General features: G+C 36.8%; 1 protein-coding gene and 1 long non-coding RNA gene across 2 annotated transcripts; one reads left to right on the forward strand and one right to left on the reverse strand.

Moving 5' to 3' along the window:
• Positions 1–9,762: 9,762 nt before the first annotated feature.
• LOC131303890 (uncharacterized) lies at positions 9,763–11,407 on the forward strand. Its single transcript, XR_009192247.1, has 2 exons — positions 9,763–10,966; positions 11,115–11,407. It is a non-coding gene; the product is annotated as an uncharacterized LOC131303890 (long non-coding RNA).
• An 8,567-nt stretch (positions 11,408–19,974) lies between these two features.
• Positions 19,975–21,268, reverse strand: LOC131303891 (NAC domain-containing protein 83-like). The gene is made up of 2 exons (XM_058330953.1): positions 20,792–21,268; positions 19,975–20,680 (listed from the first exon to the last, which is right to left on the reverse strand). Exons 1-2 carry the CDS (start codon positions 20,970–20,972, stop codon positions 20,124–20,126), a joined length of 738 nt encoding a protein of 245 aa, XP_058186936.1. The 5' UTR covers positions 20,973–21,268; the 3' UTR covers positions 19,975–20,123.
• Positions 21,269–21,883: the final 615 nt, after the last annotated feature.

A 21,883-nucleotide genomic window follows, 5' to 3' on the forward strand; every position in this document is an offset into this window, starting at 1 on the left:
AAATGTACCGGAAGGGGGAAAATTCTCTGTTCATTTATAATTTACTTTACTCGCGTAAGTGAAAAGGTGGTGGTAATAAGGTGACACGTGTCCACGAAGACCAAAAATTTCAGTTCTACTGTACATTACAAAAAGGCAAAGTGCCGATGTTCGAGGGAGTACAACTGTGGGCAGCACGTCTCGGCCAGTTTTGTACATTTCACTCGTGAGTGGGAATTTTTTATTTTTGATAAAATAGGAAAAATTACTTCTCTCGCTCTTAGAGCACCGCCTCATGGTACTACCAGAACTTCTACTGCCATGTTTTCAAGCGGAGTGTAGGGACTAATTGTATGAATCCGGCATGAATGTGGGGGTGGTGGAGGGCCATGGAGCAATGCTAGCTCCAAGAGCACTATCATTCCGTGAGTAAAGCTAGTAAACAACTAAATCACTTGTGTTTTTTAGCTCATATTTCGCTCATTAAAACTTCACTTGGGAGTATCATGTGTTGCATAAACAAATTAAGCTTAAACATTCTTTGAAGTTCATTAAGGTTTTAATCCAAGCTTAAAAAAACTATTGTTCAGTTCATTTGACTTACGATGTTAACAAAATTCAAGCTACTTGAGATCAGATCATAATTGGCTCGATTAAAAATTGTTTGAGATAAATTTGTCTCATAAACAAGTCAAGATCGAATATATTATTGATTTCGTTAATTTTTCATACTAAGCTTAAACAATCAATTGTATGGCTTGTTCTGTTTTGTTTAGGAGCCCCTACTCTTGAGTGTTTGTACATCAACAAAATATTGGGAAGATAATTTTTGCTAATCTGGTGTGGCGTGGGAGATAAGGGTCTGGTGTGAGTTAATTTGGATCGACTCTTATCAGATGTTTGGTTCTTCCTTTGCCCTCGTATACCCCTTAAACCTCTCTAATAAACCCTTTTTTAATTATACTCCCATTAAACTTTCATATTATTTCTCTATCCACCCATTCTTATTCATTCATTTCAACTACTCCACCAAACAAACTCATTCCTAGTTAATCCGTCCTTATAACAAAACCACTGCACTGCCTTATGCCAAACAAATATGCTACACACAACCGTTGTGTGTGTTATATAATTAATTTCGGCTGTTCAGATGCGTTTAAATGGTTCAGATTTTAAGTAAATTATTCACGCAAATAATTTATTTATTTTTTGAGCGATCCTAATCATTAATTACAATAATGAACGGATAACAATCAGTTGTATTCGTCGGGGAGATGAGCCATTAGCTAATGGGATGCTGGTAATTGCATGGCCATATCGTCAAAGCTATCTGACGTTGGCACAATTCCATATGCTAGAAGCAATCCCATTTGTCAAACTTTTTTTTGTTTGGAAAAGGAGCTCATTGGTCAAGTTGTACGGCCGAGAGAGAGAGAGAGAAGTCAGATTTTGCGGACAAGAAACAACCAAATTCTTCTAAATATAGTGTAGACAGATTGATTACGTTGTTTTTTTTTTGATCCGCTATTGATTACGTTGTTTGACCATGGTCAAGGATTACCTATCATTTTCACCTTCAAGGCTAAATACTAGTAGTAGTACTGTAGTAGTCAATTTTCACAAATACAAGCAACTTTCGTCAAATGTTAATTATCGCGTTTATCTCTCTTTGTACAAGAACAACTCCAAAAGCAATGACATGTCAGCAAGGAAAGAACACTGGTAGAGAGAAATAAAGCACATTGGAATTTGGATCTCCGCAAATAAGCGGTGAGATTATTCTTTCAAAATTAGTCGAAATGTGCGTAAACTAGTTCAGAAATCTGATTTAACAAAAGAAAAGAGAGAAAGAGAGAGAGAGAGAGAGAGAGAGAGAAAGAGAGCGCATTTTGAACATCAACTAGCCCATTTTATGCACTATTCAACAATTAATCTTTCGGGTTCTAAGAAAATGCACCTTGCAACCATCATATACACATCAAACAATGAATACTCCATTACCCAAAATTAGCTCAAGAAATTCAAAAGATTTCTTTCAATAGTTATTGCACTAGTTGGCCTCAAAATATAGTCAAAATGTATTTTAATATACGGTCCACATTTCAGTATTCGATCTTGTTGTACGTGTGTTCCTAATAATTTTAACCTAATTTGAATGATATGTTTAATAAATGATACTAACAAATTGTAGGTCTTCATTTTTTCCCACGCAGGATATATATTGATCTACAAGTTACATTTCCTTTTTGACTTCAAATTTGATTTGTTAATTGTTCTTCCTTCTTTCTTTTTTTTTCATTTTTCTCTTCCAAAAATGGGACTAGAAAACATATGTTCTACGATATAATGCCTTTTGCGACAGGCCTATATTTAGGAGGAGTAGTCAGACTTGTAGCATCTTCAAAGGAGGTATTAAAATCAAGAGCAAGCATGCCAAATTTGACAATTAAAGTATCGGGAAATCTGTTCAAAAAACAAAAAACAAAAATTGTATCGGGAAATTACCAGCTCGTCCCATTTTTTTGCCTCATATCGCCTCCAAACCTTTTTGTTAGTGCTATCCCATCTAGACCATTTTTTAAGATGCTTTTACTATTTTGTCCTGATCACTTTTTACACCCTTAGAATTCACACTCCTTTAAAGAATTCACACCCGTTTGCAGAATTCACAACCTGCAAAATTCACACCCATTTGCAGAATTGACATCTCTTTGCAGAATTCACCACCCTTTTGCAAGAATTCACATACCTCAGAATTCACATGTCTTTGCATAATTTAAAGTTTTACACCGTTTACAAAATTCGCACCCATCTGAAAAATTCACACCCCTTTGGATAAATTCTTGGTGTGTGAATTCAGCCCCCGTACACCTCTGGCAGGTGTGAATTCATGGGGCTACAAACATCCTTTTCCACACCTTTTGCAAAATTTACACCCTTAAAATTTTACACCATTTTTGCAGAATTCACACATTCAAAAAAGACAAAATTAACATCCCATCTACAGTACATTTCACATTCCCAAATTAAGAATTCACTCACACAATTCACAGCTCTAAACTCATTGTAGGGGGAAAAAAAAAAAAGAAGAAGACGAAGAAAAGGAACCTAAACAAATACAACAATTCACACCTGGAGGTAAGGGAAAAAAAAGAAGAGGCAACTATCATCATATTTCTTCCTCTCTTCCTTTTTGGCTTTACAAAGAAAAAAAAAACAAAGAATACATATATACACATATACATATACAATAGATATACACAATAATTTGGGAATGTGAAATGTACGGTAGATGAGATGTTAATTTTGTCTTTTTTGAATGTGTGAATTCTTAATTTTGTGATGTGAATTCTATCTTTTTTAAGGGTGTGAATTCTTTTTTTTTTTTTTTTGAATGTGTGAATTTTTTTTTTTTTGAAAGTATGAATTTTTAATTTGGTAATGTGAATTCTGTCTTTTTCAAATATGTAAATTCTGAAAAAATGGTGTAAAATTATAGGGGTGTGAATTATGCAAAAGGTGTAGAAAAGGTTGTTTTTAGCCCCAAGAATTCACACCCGCCAGAGGTGTACGGGGGCTGAATTCACACACCAAGAATTCATTCGAAGGGGTGTGAATTTTGCAGATGGGTGTGAATTCTGTAAATGGTGTAAATTATGCACAGGCGTGTGAATTCTTACAAAGGAGTGGTGAATTCTGCAAAGAGATGTGAATTTTGAGGGTTGTAAATCCTGCAAAGTGTGTGAATTTTAGGATGTGTGAATTCTTAGGGATGTGAATTCTTGGGATGTAAATTCTGGGAGTGTGAATTCTGCAGAGGGCGGCGGCGGCGGCAGTGTGGAGGTCGCAGGTACGGAGGACTTGCTGAAGCCAATTTGTAACAACCCTGAATTTTGGTCAATAAAAATTTCGTTAAATATTTGAATTTTATTTGAATTACTTATTTTCCCTTGAGTTGCTATATGATTGCTTGTTAATTTTCGTCGTAGTTAAAATTTTGCTCTTGACTAGAAATCCAACGTGACCAATTTAGTCAGTTTCCAACCGACTACTTGGAGGAACTGAGCAACCAACTTACCTAGTTACTAGTGGGACCTTTTGAACCCTTTGGACCTTTTGAACCTTTGCCATTACCCATTGGTCCATAATGGTTAGGGTAATCTTTATCCATTGGACAATAGGCTTCCTATTAAAATATTTTGATAAGTACAAGATATAGTATTTTAATGGTTTATAAAAACTTGTGCCAAGTACATTTATTCTTTGTTTATTGGGGATTCTCCCACCCCTCCATTATCCATTGGTTAATAACCACAAGGGTAATTTTTGTCCATTGAATAATAAACTTTTTATTATAAAAGTACATGTAGTCATTCAAAATCTTATTTTAAAATAAATGGTACTTGTACTCTTTTGTCCAATGGTTATTAACCGCAAGGGAAATTATTATCCATTGGGTAATAACCGCTAGGGAAGTTAGTAACCATTGGGTAATAAAGTCTTTTGACCAAATAAAGTACCGATGTGACTAGGGAACCTTCCAATAAAGTTGATGTGACTAGTCAACCTTTTCAACCCTAGAAATTACTTATTTATTTCCTTTTCTTAATTTGGTTTTATTCTTTGTCCATTGGACAATAAAAGTTAAGGGAACTATTATCCATTGGATAATAGAAACCCAATTCTTTATATTAAAGGGGTTTTGAGCAAAGTACTTGAATAGACTTTTATAATTATTTTGAAAAGTACTTTTGATTATTTTTTCTAATAAAAGTACCCAAGTAAACTTGGACCATTGGACAAAGATTGTTAGGGTAATCTTTACCCATTGGACAATAGCCCTTCCTTTATTATATTTGATTAAGTACTTGTATATATATACACATGTGTATTTACAAAGGACATGTAGTCTTTTTCAAAGACTTAGTTTAATATTTAAAGTACTCTTACCTTATTATCCTTTGGTTATTAACCGTTAGGGATTTTATTATCCATTGGGTAATAGCTTTATTATTTCAACCAAGTAGATGGGCTTATTAAACTAGTCATTTTTCCTAAATGCCCATGTGATGAAGTACCAAAATTTTATTTTGAAAGTACTTAGTAGCTTTGTAGCCTTTAAGGCCTAATATTCTCCTAAGTACCTTTTTATTATTTTGTATTGGGGTTTTGTACCCAATTGGATTAATGGGAGGTGTGATCTACCTAGATTACAAAGTACCCTAGTTTATTTATTTAAATCAACATGTGTCTCATTGTATTTCTTTAATAGGATTTTGAATTTGGAAAATCTTGTACTTTGTACCTTTCTTATTCTTTCTTGCATTTGTATATATATATATATATATATATATAGTACTAGGGAGAGAGAGGGAGAGAGACCCGAGAGAGAGAGAGGAGAGAGAGGGCCGAGAGAGAGAGAGAGAGAGAGAGAGAGAGGAGAGGGAGAGGGAGAGATTTTGTTTGTACCTTCCTTGAACTTTCTCATCTTTTCAAATCCTTGGTGATATCTTCCTTCCTAGCTAAGAAACTTCCTCCATTGTACTTCTATATTTGTTTAGCATAAAATCTTGTACCCATTGTCTCCAAATCTTTCAACAAATCTCCCATAATCCCATCCAAGGACAAATCCTAGCCATGCAAGCCTACCTTTTAGCCAAACTTAGCCATGCAAGCCTAGGGTTAGACTTTGATCTTTCAAAGATTGCATGCCATGTGTCAAAATTTGAGGTAGAGAGAGAGAGAGGGGGGCCGACCTTATGAGAGGAGAGAGAGCCAAGGTTTTGCCTATAAATAGAACCATTTCCATGCCATTTGAACTCACACATTCACCTAGCAACTTCTCTCTCTAGAAAATTAGTGTTCTTTCTTTGTTCTTGCTTTTGTTCTTCTTGTTCTTGAGTTGTTCTTGAGTTCTTCAAGAAACTCAACTTAGGCCGCCACTAAACCGCCACTCGACCACCCTTCGATCCATAAAGTAGTAGTAGTATTAGTCAAGTAGAAGTTTTGAGAGAAACCTTTCTCTTTCGAAGCTACCGGAGGCATACCGTAGGAAGTTACTCCGCCCGACCACCGACGTACCTTCCGTAGCCGACTACCGCCAAGAAGTAAGGTAGAATACCTCTACTCACTTCCCTAAGTATAAGTAGGATCTCCTTGTCTTACTTACTCAAGTATAAAGTAGGTTATCTTTATTTACGTACTTATCGTTTGTTTAGAAGTATTCGTATTTTGATCTTTGTTATAGTTATGAGTATGCGTATATGAATTGCTTGTATTACTTGTGGTATGTGATAAAGCATAAGTGATTTCACTCCAAAGACGTCCGTACATGTGGCGTTGTGCTTTGAATAAAGCATAAGTGATACACTCCAAATGCGTCCGTATATGTGGCGTTATGCTATAAGTAGTAATTGAGCGTGATGAGTAATATAGAATTGGATGATCTTGTTAGGATGATTCTTGCTTACGTTTGTCCTACCGCGGAGTCTTTGTATGAAAACATGACACCTAGGGTGTGGTTAATTAAAAGAAATGTTTTCCGAGGAAGGAAATATTTTGAAACAACATAATGACCAATTTTGGGTAGCATTATTTGAGTTGTGTGTGTGTGTGTGAAAGAAACATTTAAAGAGGTTGAACTGTTTTGAAAACCGCAACGTGGCCGGACTTGGTAGCCCGTTGTGTGTATGAAAACTCGTAATGTGGCCGGACTTGGTAGGCCATTGCGTGGATTGTGAAAACCACAATGTGGCCGGACGTGGTAGCCCATTGTGTGGTGTGTGTTTTGTGTGTGTTCCAATGGGAATCCGGGAAAAGCGGAACCATTGTGAGGTTGTGTGTGTTCCAATGGAGATCCGGAAAAAAGCGGAACCATTGTGAGGTTGTGTGTGTTCCAATGGAGATCCGAAAAAGCGGAACCATTGTGAGGTTGTGTGTGTTCCAATGGAGATCCGGAATAGCGAAACCATTGTGAGGTTGTGTGTGTTCCAATGGAGATCCGGGAAAAGCGGAACCATTGTGAAGTTGTGTGTGTTCCAATGGAGATCCGGAATAGCGAAACCATTGTGAGGTTGTGTGTGTTCCAATGGAAATCCGAGAAAAGCGTTCCAATGGAGATCCGGAATAGCGGAACCATTGTGAGGTTGTGTGTGTTCCAATGGGAATCCGAAAAAAGCGGAACCATTGTGAGGTTGTGTGCGTTCCCATGGGAACCCGAACCGGCGAAACCATGGTGAGGTATGGCTTGATTATCTGCGGAGAGGAGCCAATGCAATTGTGTGCCAATGGGAACCCGGCGCGGCGGAACCATTGTGAGGATACTCGGAAGACCGGCGCGGCGGAACCGAGGTTGGGTGTGTTAAAAACAAATTTTGGAAACCGCAATGTGGCCGGACGTGGTAGCCCATTGTGTGGAGTGTGTTTTGTGTGTGTTCCAATGGGATCCGGGAAAAACGGAACCATTGTGAGGTTGGGTGTGTAGCTTGGTTATCCGCGGTACGGAGCCAATGCAATATTGTGTGAGTTAAACAAATGATTTTTGAAAGATTGTTTTGTAAGTGAAAATGTTGACACGGTCTACGATGAGTTGCGTAGGAGAAACTCTGAAATCTTGGACACCAACGATAGTTGATTAACGAATGTGGATGTGTCATTGTTAAGCTGCGTATATATGTATCATGTGGAAATCGATGTGTTATTATTTCCTGTTGTTTTAAGTTATGGGTTAGCGGGTATGGGATTACTCTGCTGAGCTTGTAGCTCACGGTGTTGCCTTTTTGGTGACCCTAACATATTATATCGGTGGTGACGCTGGTATAATGTGTCAGATTTTGTAGATAATCAGGGTTAGCAGATCACCGTGGAGGCTTTGGAGCTGAGGAGCTGGCAAAAATAGAGGAGCTGAGGAGCTGTAGTTAGGAACCCTAGAATCCCCCTCCGTTTATGTAAATATTGAACTCTTGAGAGAGTTTTGTTGTAATAACGAGCCAGACTCCATTTGATTTTATGAATAAAATGTCCTTTTAACGTACCCAAAATTCAGGACGTTACAGATTTTATCAATAAATTGTCTTCTTAACGTACCCAAAATTCGGGGCGTTACACAATTTGACAGGTTCAAGTCCGACGTCAGAAGTTGTTGGGCAGATAAAGAAGTTGTGCGACTTGACTAGTTGGGTGAAGTTTATGATGAGTGGGGGTATTTTGGCTGGTGACGGCCTCTACGACTGAGAGATGTAAGGGAATGGGTTTCCACGCAGTGCTCCAACAGGATGTGACGAGAACTTTGTAAACGATTTACGGAGCTTCGAGTCGGAGAAAGGGAGGACGAGCTGGGCGGTGAAGGGGTTGAGGGAGGTGGTCGTCATTGGAGGGTGGAACAGGAATTGGGGGTGAAGATGACTGAAGATCTGGCGTCTGCAAGGAGGTTGGGAATGCGGGGTATTTAGGGCAGATCGCTTGAAACGGGCTTGTCTTGAATGGACTTAGACATGGGGTGAGCCTGGACAGGCAAACATTGACAAAAGAGGGCTGGACAGTAAGAACCCCTTCAAGTATTTATGATTGGTGAATTAAACTAAGTATTCGACAAAATGGATCCCATAAAGTCAAAGGATCAATAAAAAAAAAAAAATTGATGATTCTCTTGGAGCGTATGTTTCAAATCATTCAACTTGCCACATTTATCATGAACATTCCTTAGACACGAATATATTGGAAGATACTTAGATTGATATCGTATTTTCTCTCCAACTAAGGTTTAGAGAGAAATGAACAAAAAAAGTAAAAAAAAAAAATATGAAGAAAAATATATGGTATATGTTGGAATTGCCTCACATCGATTAATTATCTCTACGAAAACTAGTGTATGAGCATATGCAGCCTCTCCTATTATTGCTAAGAGAAACTTTTAGGTATACCGGGATACCAACTTCCATGGTATCCCCTCTGGTCCGTTTCTCATTTTTCGATCACATTTGAATGATCGATTTCATTCATTTTGTAGAGTTCGGTGAAAACCTTAATCATGCATAAAATTTTGTTCATCGGAATTTATTTGATACATGATCGGCATACATGAAAATTATAAATAAAACCAAAACACGGTTTTGATTCAGTGTGTTTTTAGACTTAGTTTTGGTTTTCTTCAATTTTTACATGTGCCGATCATGTATCAAATAAAGTCCGATGAACACAATTTTTGGCATGATTAAAGTTCTTGTCGAATTCTACAAAATGAACGAAATTGATCATTCAAATATGATCGAAAAATGGCTGAAAACGAGAAACGAACTGGAGGAGATACTATGGGGCTTGGTATCCCCGAGATACCTAAAAGTTTCTCTATTGCTAATTAGCTTTGAGTTAGATATAAAATTTCCACAATCCACCCCTTTCCCATGTTCTTCTGTTTTTTTAGAGTCCATCTATGGTACACAAAATTAATTTTGTGCATGGTACCTAAAAAGTCACTGGTAAATATTTCATATGCAGAAGTAAACATTTAATAAGAAGTGATAAGTATTCCATATTGAATGGTAAGTATTATACTTCTGGAATACTTACCACTTAATGTGAAATATTTATCACTTAATGTGAATATTATCACTAAAGTGACTTATTAGGTACAATACACCAAAACGTAATTCGTGTACGGAAAATTCTTTTTTTTTTTTTATCACGTGCACAGCGCATGTGCGGAGAGTCATATACGTGCGTATGCACAGTTGCATACACGTGTGATACACCAAAAGAGAGAGAGAGAGAGAGAGAGAGGTGGAGCGTTCTGGCCCTTGTGGGGGACAAGAGTGATGGAAATAGTGAAGAAGCACGACTCGGGTGGAGCTATGACTTCTAAGGATTGGCAGGTCTCTCTCTCTCCCTCTGACTCTCTCCCTCCCCAACTCCCTATATACGAAGAACAAAAATAAAATGATAGCTCTAGCTTTGAACTGTGCTCCTTGTGAGCTCGTTTTGTGAAATTACTGTTTGTCATTAATTATTTTGATGGAAATGGAAGTATGATTCAGGCCCAACTGATAGGTTGAGCATTTATTCATGTCTCTTCAGTTATATGTTTGGGCAAAAAAGATCTCTTTTTTTTTTTTTTCCCTCTGCAAAGGAGATGTCATTGGATTTCATTAAAGTATGTACTATGTAGAGCCTGATAAAAAGTCGTACATGCTTAGTTAGGTTCGATCACAATTCATAAATCAGTGTCAAAGAAATGGGTAAAGTTTTAGTACCGATACAAGTGCATCAATTTAGGGTTGCATTTCGATTTGTGGATTTCATGAAGATTCATGCAGCCATGTAGAGACTGAGTATTGGAATCTATACTTCATTAATGATGTCTAAACCTCGTATATATGGATTGGAAATAACACGAAGAACTCGCTATCTGATCGTAACCCAAAGATCCTTATTTAAATGTCTCCCCAACACCTCTACCCGATCCTCCCCTTAGGTACTTTAATCATCACTAATAGCTAAACCTTCTTTTGTTTTCATTGTGACTGCAAAACACAGATTTCAATTCATCTATTGAAATGGAAAACGGTAATACTTGTGGAGCCTTTTGAAGCTGCCATTTCCTCATTACAGCTCAAGCAATCAAAGCCACAACTAATAAAGTGCATCCATATTTCCACTGGGCTTACGCCATGGGTGTATCTCCTAATATAAACCAAAACCAAACCAAATAGAGCATTAAGTCCAAATCAATTAGGATCGACCACAAGAAGCCGTTGTTTCCATGGAGTCCTGTCAAGGGCATCGTGTTCCATGATATACAAAAAACCTAAATCCTATCGAACTACTGCCTCTAATGTCAATTTTGGTCTCTCTCTCCCCTTAGTGTTACCCTCAACCGTAATTATATCACTTCTCCTAACTACCGCAATGGTTGATCTGTGATAGGATGGGCGAATCTCCTAACGTGTAACGGAAAATAGTGGTAAATTGGAAGGCAATGCAACTGAACAAGGTTTTGCATCATTTATGGTTTATTTGGTTTTCCGTTCTTTTCTTTACGCTGCTTCTCTGGAAAATTTTTGGGTAAAGGTATGATCTCATTTGATTGAATTATAATTGAGGAGAAAGCCATGATGTCTGTACTCTTGATTTGTGGTCAGGACCTGCAAGTGAGAACCTTGGCTGATAACTAAGGATGCAGGATTGAGAGAGCAGCAGCTAAATGGGGTTTTCGAGTTTGTTCTTCCTGTCTTTCTGAGTGAATGTCAGTATGTCACCAAACCCATTGTATAAAACATTCGAAGTTAAACTAATTACTACTTAATGGGATTCTGTGTCCATGTCAAATCGTGTAAGCATGCATTTTCTTTCTTCTGCACTAGCTGTAGACCAAACAGAACTATGTACCTCTTTTTGTGTTTCAAGGAAAATGAAACTTTACAAAGTAACTAAATACCCACCTAATTATTTGTTAGTACTTAGTAGTTGTGTGAAACAATCGTCATTTGTCACAGAAATTGCAAGCCCAGTGACGGAAATTTATCTATCCTCGTCCACTCTAAATGGCGTGTCTAATTGATATATCAAATTCTTCAGTAATTTTGATGGCCTGTAGTTGATCTACATGCTATGAACTTTTGAGTACCTCAGTCAATTGTCTTGTGTGCAGCTTATTGTCTTCTTTATAGGATAGGCATGGTATTTGCCAATCAATATTTGAAGGTGTATCAACATTTTATTAAACCAAGTTTGGAGCATATTCAATACGATATGATGTCTTTTCCTTTGCATTTTTCATGGTGCTTATCAGTTTTTATTTAGTTCTCGGTATGTTAACCTTGTAAAAGTCTAGTTTAAGGTGTTTCCATCTGGCACCAAAAGGTGTCAAATGCCGAGTTGCTCTACATGGAATTAACAGACATGTTCTTCTTTACTTATCAAAAAAAGCAGACACGTTCTTCTTTAAACTTTTGTAGAAGGCCAGTGTTTAAATCCTTGAAAACAGTCTTGCTGAATGAAGCAGTGTTGAAAGCATGTGCAGAACTACCACCTCAGAAATCTTCAATCGCTGGTGGTACTGAAGCTGTGTAGGAAGATAGCAACAGCAGCCTGTCGTAATGAACATGGGTAAGAGCTATAATGCCTGAAATGCCCTATCGTTCAAGTAGCTTGCGGCTGAACTTCTGTTTTTTGTCCTCTGGCACCTGATTGACAAATCTTGATGTGCATTAGTTCTTCTAGCATAATAATTTGAGTAGATGGTTGGTGTGGATTCTGTGGAAGCAATTTTTACCCCTACATGGTGTATGAACCTTTTGCTTATGAGAAGGGAATTGTTTTGTCTTTGTATATGGAAATAGAATTTTGGTCTACTTAGCAAGTTGTTGCTTTAGCATAGCATAATATTGAGAACCAATCAAACACAAGTTCCAACTAAGGCATATATTCTACGGAATAGTATGTATCACTTGAGTGGTGAGTTCTTTTCTTCCTTTTTTTTCAAGGAATTTGGTATTGTCTCAATGTGACTATTGCTTATTTTTTGAAATAGGATTGTTTGGCTTAAGGTGAGCCTTGTTGATTAGAGCTCATCGCAAAATAATGAGTTGCAGCATGGTGGTTCTGGTTAACGCATTGGTCTCAAGAACAGGCTTTTGCGACTTAATCTTGACTTTCGAGTTCAATCAACATTGTTTTCAATAGGTTCGGAATGCTTACAAGCTTTAGCAGCTTAGTTGTGAATAAGAATACTCCATCAAGAAACTCATGAGATACAATTATAAATATGCGAAAAGGATATTTAGATTTCTGGGCAGAGCAAATGAAATGAACTTTTGGAGATCAAGCTTTTGCATGGGATCTTCAAAAACGGAGAACTCATTTTGCCAAAAGTCATTCTCTCGACAACCAGCCAAACACCCAAAACTCTAAATTAGAAGTTGAAAAGTTAAAAAAGAGGCGCTCAAACAGGCACTTCATCCGGAGTAAGTGCATGGATTGATGTTTTCAATTACTACTATTTTTCTTCCTTTTGTTTGGTCTTATCTGTCCTTTTCCGGCCTTTTTCCTGTTTACGGTCCACCTGATTTATGTAGCCTACCGAGATTTGTCTAGATGACCTAGGTTTCTTGAATGCTTTTGTATTTCCTCTTATATAGGATCTTTTCCCTCTTCATTCTAGAACTTCTAAAGATGCAATATGAAAACTTGTGAAAAAAAAAAAAAAAAAGAGAGATTAATGAAGCAGAGTAAAAATTGGTAGGGCAAACCGATTTTTATTTTGTTTCGGTGGAGTCAAACAATTCAAAGACTTCGTTTGAGTAATGCTTACAAAGTTACAATTAGCACTTCTGCTGTGTAGAGATTCAGTTTCTGCTTCCTGTGCTACCTTTCCACATATATTTATGGTCAATGTTTTCAAATTGGGATATGTATTGTGTATCGTTTATTTTATTTTTATGTATCGTATCGTGTATCATAAGATACGTTAACGAAAAAAAGATAATAGAAAATAATATTTATACTTAATTATAATCTAAAAGTCTGTTGGATATATGAAAATAAGTGTTTAATGTATGAAAAATAGGCTTTTAGGATGAAAATTTTCAAGTCTCCCAAGTAGGGTCTATCATAATGAAGCTTTCTCGTGCTTGAGTCGTGCAATACATGATCGAAATATATTTTTTCTCCTATTCGAACTTCGAATTTTGGGTTCCTCTAAATGGTTTGTATACTGTCATAATTAGATTAAACGATTCAGAGTGTGTTTGTGTTCCAATTCTTAAAATATGGTATGATTTCTTCTCAACAAGAAATCGTAGGATACCCGAATCGGGATACGCTACTATATCGTAAGATACGTCATCGTGTCGTAGGATTTCTATACAAAAAGGATACGGAGTGAAATACGTATCATTTTTGAAAGGAGACGATACGTCTCCGATGTATCGTAAGATTTTAACAACCATGTTTATGGTGACATGCAAGTCATCGTTTTCTTACGATGGTGTATAGACTAGAAACTATTCCTCGTATGATTTGAGGGACCAGGGTGATGTCTATCTAAGTCTATGTTGCTATATTCGTTAAACTGCATGGATTTTATGCGGAAGAATATCATTAGTCTTTTTTTATGGCGTATGAAGTATGCCTTGTATCAACAACAGAGTGCATAATGATGAATCTCAAGTCTGTGATGCAATATCTAGAACGTTTAGTGGATCTACGCTACGGTTTATACGCGTAAATTCGTCTTTGGGAATTAATCTGCTTGGAGTGCACGCATGACGCACCCATGACCCATCAATGTAATTGTACCCCTCTGGGCCTGTCTTTTTATTTGAAGGTGCTTTAATTCTTCCCACTCATTTAGAACAAGTTTACTTCGTCCCCACACCATGTTAGTCTGTTTCTGTTCTTTTTTAGTCTGTTTTGAGTTTTCGTGTTTAAATCGGTCCCACGCCTGGTTTATTCACATGCTCTGTGGGTGGTTAACATGATTAAGTTAAGACATTTTGTTTGTTGCTTTCTTGCGAAAAATCAACAAATGTTTGTGGTTGCATAGTTCATAAGCAACCCCTCAAAAGATCCCCTTTTACTCCTCTCAAAACTCAGATTTCCTGCCTTGGGAGACAAAACATTAATCCATAAAAGCAATACTACTCCAATGCAATTTGGGTTCATGAAAACTACTCCATCATGATAAATTATGGGTTATGGTCAGAGTCTCTCTCTCTCTCTCTCTCTCTCTCTCCAAAGTAGTGGCGTAGTAAACTTTTTTCTGCAAATTCTAGAGTCAATAGGGCTTTGATGTGATTGAGCCCCATTCTGAGAATGGTCCAGAAGATGGTACTCTGTTTTGGTCTTCGTTAAAAGCCCTGCCGTAAATGGCAGAGTAAAAAGCTGTACTCCAATACCAATAGTCAACATCTGGCTCCCATATAATCATCCCAATTGGTGAAGAAGTCTTTGGTTACTTCTGAATTCTGATAGCTTTTCTTTATCACACAAAAATCAGAAGAAGGTGGTTGATTCCAAAACCACTGCCGTAAGGAACTCTCTTTGTCTGTGGTTTTGACCACGACTTGTCTTTTGATAATAGGGGTAGTATTTCATTCGGTCTTGTTATTGTCAGTCCACTAAGCTGACAATAAATATACTAAAAGACAAAGAAAACATGTATTTTTGTATATTTTTTACATCTTTTAATACACATTCACACACTTACTATTATCAGCCTATTGGACTGATTTTAGAATTTTACTATTTCATATCCTCCTACTTTACTACTAAAAACTTAAACCAAACTACACTTAATAATTATAGGAAAGGAAATGATCGCATATTTGTGCCGTCCTGCATGTGCTCGTCCATAACAGGCCTCTGAGGTTAGATCGATGTCCGTGAACCGACAGTGGGATTCTTCCCACTTCTATTTTTCTTTTGTTTTCTACCCATTTGGCAAGTCTTGGGCCATACAACTTGTATTTTCTTGCATTTTTTCTACCCAGTTTGCCTTCCTGTTACACCGTTAGTCATGTTTCAGCTTGGAGCTCCCGACAAATGGATCACTATTAGTTGTCGAATTCTTGCCCAAAAAATGGCTTTAGCATTTCTTCAAGTTCAGTAGTATTACTCTGCAATTTAAATTTTCAAACAGCTACTCAAATTGACTCAACCATTGTGATGGAATAGAAAAAGAAAATGATGGTGGCACTGCCAAAAGCCACTTTGTCAAAACTTAGACAAATTCAGACCATAATAACAAAGCAAAACATGACTTTGATTCTGATTCTGATAAAAATGGTTTCGAACAAGTCTACTTTTATTAGTCTATTATTACAGATGCCCTAAGGGTTTATACACTAATTTACAAACTCTTGCGTGTTGGGTGAAGAAATGTAGAAGGGATCGCAATAAGCTCATAGGGGTAAGTGGTGGTGGACAATTGAATTGGTTACTGGAATAATAATCACCTTGCTTGGATTGACATTTTGGGAGTAACTTTTAACTCTCGGCACAGTTTTCAATAAATTTTTCTCTCTATCTCTCTCCACTCATTACCACTCCAACTCTCAAAAATAACTTTCTAAAATCTAAACCAAACAAAGTGAATACTACTCTATTTTCTTTGGGGAACTGGGAAAATGGATTGTGATGCATGAGAGAGATAAATTACTGTATTAATTAAGCATTGGGATGTCTGCTCCCACTTGTCTCCATTGGCTGACACAAGGAATCTTGTTTTTCAACTCTCCCCTCTTAGATGCCCTGAGGAAGGGGTTAAATGCGCACAACCATTATTATACTAATCCAAGTCTGCAAGTTTTCTTGGAAGAACCTCCCTCCCTTGTTCTTTGTACCAACACTACCAGCGCCATTCTTTAGGAGCCCATTCATGTCTCCTTTTTCGGCTTTTTTATACGTAGCCGGATCATATGTTGAGCATATACACATTTCGATTAATTTTAATATTTTAAAATTAACAATTGTGACTTCAAAATTTTTTTTACTGACAGTGTGAGTCAAAACTGCGAAATTTAGAATGTAATAAGTTATTTTACTAGCTGTTATGTTCTCATTCGACCAATCCAATAGGATTGACCATTAACAGAGCACCAAGAATCCCTTAAGAGCATCTCCAATCCATAAAAAATAGAGGATGGATGTAACACATTGAGGGGAGATTTTGTAATTTATTTCATTTTTTCTTCACTTTTTGTACTTTTTGGGAGAATCTTTGAGGGACCCATCGTCCTTTTTAGAGTTTTGGAGGAATTTTGTACTCCAAATTTACTTTTGATCCTCCATTTTTAGAGGACCAAATTTACTTTTAGAGGACCAAATTCTAAAAAGGACGGTGGGTCCCTCAAAAATTCTCTCAAAAATTACAAAAAGTGAAGAAAAAAGAGAACAAATTATAAAATCTCCCCTCAATGTGTCACATCCATCCTCTATTTTGGAGAAATAGAGGTGGATTGGAGATGCTCTAAGCGTGTGTTACCCAAATTATGCAACCTAGAGGGGGGTGAATAGGATTGCTAGTAATAATTACCAATAAAAATTTATCTCTAACAATATATGCAAACAATAAGTATGCAATCAAAATAGAGAGATAGAGAGATAGAACCCGTTTATAGTGGTTCGGTCCGGATTTGTCCACGGTCCGGCCCTACTCCACTTCTCCTCAAGCAATTACTTGAAGGTTAGACTAATCTTTAAAAGATTACAACTTGTAAGTCTTGCGGGTGCTTACAAGAACCGAAGGCCTCTAGCTTTCCCGAGGAGCTAGCACAACCGCAAGAATTTTCTCCGAAAACTTCTCAAAAACAATAACACCCAAATTCCAACCCGAATTTGGTCTTCTAAGCTTTCAAGTGTTTGACTCAAACACTCACTTAGGAAATACAAGTATGTGAAGAAGGTATGAAAATTATCGCTCACGACTTGTACAAATTTTCTCTCAAGAATAATATGAAAGTGGAAGAACAATGAGAATTTTTGGCTTTGATCTTTTGAGAATTTGCTCTTGCAATAATATGGAATGTTGTAGCTTGTGTATATACTCATTAATGAGTTCTTGATGCCTTATATAGCCATCCATATGCTTCCTAGCCGTTGGAAACTAGCCGTTTGAAACTAGCCGTTGGAACTAGCCGTTAGAACTAGCCGTTGGAACTAGCCGTTGGAACTAGCCGTTGGAACTAGAACTAGCCGTTGGAACTAGCCGTTGGAACTAGCCGTTAGAACTAGCCGTTAACAGAGTGGTCATCCGGGTGGTCGTCCGATGGTTTCCGGTTGTCACAGCTTTCTGTTCAGACAGCCGGCTTGTCAGCCGGTTCGTCAACCTGTGGCTCACAATTTCATCTAAATAAACCGTTAAAGCATGTATTGAGCTCAATAAAGTCTTTGTAAATATAAATCATGAATCCAAGAGACTTTATGCTATATTTCAAGGTCACGAAAATATTTAATTCGGGAATCGACTTTTCGATAATTTTGTATTTGCCGAATAAAAATATCATTGAATTAATCATCAAAATAATTAATAGAGATGCATATAAATTTTCACAAATTATAATGCATACATTTTTCAACAGCGTGCATTAAGCAACTTAAAAAAGTTTAGACAAACTAGAGAAGAGAATCTCTCTCGACTTGGTACATCTGCGGTTCAAACAAAACAATTAATAATTGGACTAAACAAGTGAGAGGAAAGTCATATTAGATTCGACGTGGAAGCATTGATTGAGGGGTATGAAGTTCTTTCACCAAATATTTTGAAAGAAAAAGATGCCAATGAATCCCCCCCACCCCCACCCCCATGTGCAGATGCTTGGTAATTCAGGCCACCCACCCATGCATCGTCGTCTTCCTTTTTTTGTCCAATATTCTTGTGCTCACTCTTTTAATAGCAGTAGGTCTCTGTATCTTCTTTTGCGTAAAATTCTAATCAGATAATGTATTATGGGCCCTTGTTTTTTTTTTCCCTTTCTTTGGATGCTTCTCCTTACCTATCTTTGCATCTCCTTTCCCTATCAAAAAAATCATTCGCCTTTCAACTACTTACAAAAGCTTCTGATACTGGTAACTGGGGCAACAATCAGGGCTATCATTTCTTCACTTTACTTTGGGGGAAAAATAATAGTTAAATCAACTTTTTAAAGTTATTTCGCTCTAACAAAACACTTAGAGGCTGCAGGAGAAATGGTTAGGGTCGAAAAAATGTACTGATAACCTATTTCATACTCATAAGTCATACAAACAGTATGTCTGGAGCCTCGTTCGATGCATGTAGACTCATATACACCATGCGGGCTCTAAATCATAAATATAAGAGCATCCACAGTGGTATAATCAAAATTAAAATGTTGTTAAGGTTAGCAACATTTGCTCAAAAAAGAGCTCACAGTGGAATAATCAAACTTAACAATCTCTTAGCAACTCATCAAATTTTTACCCTTGGATAATCAAAACTAGCAACTTTTTGCCAATAATCAAATTTAGTTGTCCTAACATTTTCTCAATTAAGTACACCATCATAAAACAAAAACATCCTCTTTCTTCTATTTTCAACATATTTCTTAAAAAAATACTTTTAAAAAACATTTCTATTTTTTTTGCAAAAACTGTTTTTTTTTTTACAAAAACTATTTTTTTATTAAAACTGTTTTTCCCAAAACTTTTTTTTTGCAAAAACAGTTTATTTATTATTATTATTTGGAAAAATCTAAAATCTAAAATCAGCCCACTGAGCTGACAATAAGAAGTGTGAATGTGTATTAAAAAGTGTAAAAAAATATATATAGAAATATGTGTTTTCCTTATTCTCTTGTGTGTTTATTGTCAACCCACTGGGCTGACAATAGAAAGACCGTTATTATTTTTCTCAAAAACAGTTCTTTTAAAAAAAAATTCAAAAACTATTTTTTTTTAATTCCAAAACTGTTTTTTTTTTTTACTTTTTCCTGAATTTTTTTTAAATCAAAGTTTTCAAAAAAACTATTTTCTCTTTTTCGAATAACCTATTTTTATTAGTTTGAAACCTATTTTTAAAAAATTGTTTTCTATGTTCACAATTTTTAAATTTTTATAAATTGAAAAGGTGACGAGGCAAGTTTTGATTATTCAAATTTGATTGCACCATTGTGGACTTCTATATTGTTAACATTAACAATTCCTTAAATGTATAATCAAAAGATGATGTGGCAATTTTTTATTATTGACTTTTGATTATTCTACTGTGGATGCTCTAATGGGTGAATTCCATCCCGAGTACTGTTTGTGGATGCTCTAATGGGTGAATTCCATCCCGAATACTGTTTATGTCAGACCTGTACTTTTTGTGAGTGTCAAGTACATTTTCCAACTGGTCCACGTCAAATTTAGAATTACAACTAGTATTACCAAATGAGTTTGATGCCAAAGCATGAATTCGTGAAACTTCTAGAAATTAATCAATGAATCATGACATAAATAGTTTGCGACCGCAAGATTGAAGTAGAGAAGACGTAGCGAAAATGGGAAAAGAAAATGCGACATCACATTTCCATCGACATTCTCGTAAATTTCTGACAGAACATAAGACCCTCAAAGAAAGATGCATGTGTAGTTCAGGTCTTCTCATACAAGTTGTAGGCACTAGTATCATACAACCAAGTAATTAGTAATTACGCAAAGAAACTGCTAATGTTGTAGGCACTAGTAATTTCTTCTTCTGGTGGTTCTCCTTTGCAAAAAGAGACCCCACTTGAACATGATGAAGACGATGGTTGAGGAGGCCCCAAGTCATCATTGCTCCCTACCATCACCACATCCATAACAATAGGACTAATCTCCCTCGCACTCCAAATCTTGTTGCTTTTAGAAGAATTCATATCAGTTTCGACAACATTCTTTTTGGATGTCCTTTTCTTTTGATAAATCTTGCAAACAACCCAATCTTCCATTTCCCTCACAAATTTCTGAAGACCGGAATTGGGTCTTGTTTGAGACCCCAATAGCCGATACTCGCGCATTACCCATTGAGTTCTCAACCCACGGGGACGCTTCCCGCCTTCATAGAAAACATATGATTTCTTTACCCCAATTGCTCGATTGCTTTCATAACTCACAACATGTTTTTCTTTACCCATAGGCTTCCAATAACCTGACTCTGTCATTCCCCTAGTTTTTTTCCATTTCCCTTTCCTTTTCCAGAAGAAAAACCTCTTCTCCGTCGAATCACCTGATAAAAAAAAATCCCCAAGAGAGAACGGTAAATTAAAAACCGTTTGTAACAATTACTAACAACAGGGAAGAAAACAAAAAAAGAGAAGGGAAAATAATTCTAACAAACCAGGCAAGTGGAGGGGATTGGTTTGGAAAACGTTGAGCTCGGGGATGACTTGGGCGGGAAATGGAATAGATTGGACCTTTCGGGTGAGGTAATGAACGATGAGCTCTTCATCGGTGGGGCGGAATCGATATCCGATGGGCAGTTTAATTCCTCCATTTCTAACAATGCTTGGGTTCTCCATTTTTCCCAAATCTTTGAAATTTGAGCAAAAGCTTATCTTGTCTTAAGCCAAGACCTGAGCTATTGTATAGGCATTCATGGAGGAATGAAAAATTTAGATGTCCATTTTTAGATAAGAGAAAAAATGGTGGCTCAGAGAGTTCAGTTATGGCTTTGTGGGATGACTTGAGGAAGGTAACGGGGTTCCATTTTTATCCTAGTACTACTGGAGAGAGAGAGAGAGAGAGAGAGAGAGAAGTCCGAATTCTACTCCTAATTGGATTGGGACTCCACTTAAATAGAGGGTGAAGGAAGGGAAGTCCAAATCCTATTCGAACTCGAACTCCTCCTTGACGGTTCCACAAAACGAGCAAAGGGAAATCCGACGGTCAGAGAACGTTGCGAGATTCTAGCTGCGCGATGCCAAAACTATGCCACGTGGCATTCTGTTTTCCAAGTGACAGAATAGGTTTTTTCAGAATTTCGGAAAATTATTCAATGCTCCCGTGTCCAAAACATAATCCTCCTAGCTAGCGTCTCTAAGTTGGACATTTACTTTAAAACCCGTATTAAAACCGAGTTTCTGCTATATACAGTATATTTTTGTCTTAGGACTAATGACAATAGACATCACGTTTTTAAAAAAAATACACTATCATCTAGTCCGTTTAGTTAGAGGAAATGACTTGGTCGTCTAAATATAGAAAGAGCAAGTGCAAAATACCGAAAATATTGTTTAGTCAATAAAAAAAGCTCTCAATTTGAAGTTTTAAAAATGATTCTTTAAGTCAGAATGTCCTTATCGATGCCTCAAATGAAGTAAGCTAAAACCAACCGAATAACTCTCGTATGACTATTTACTTTGCGAAGAGACGAGGAGGTGACGCAAAGTTTAACATTCTTATTTCTATTTTTTGAAAAAGGAAAGGGAGG

Source organism: Rhododendron vialii, chromosome 10a, assembly GCF_030253575.1.
Source record: "Rhododendron vialii isolate Sample 1 chromosome 10a, ASM3025357v1".
Lineage (NCBI taxonomy): Eukaryota > Viridiplantae > Streptophyta > Magnoliopsida > Ericales > Ericaceae > Rhododendron > Rhododendron vialii.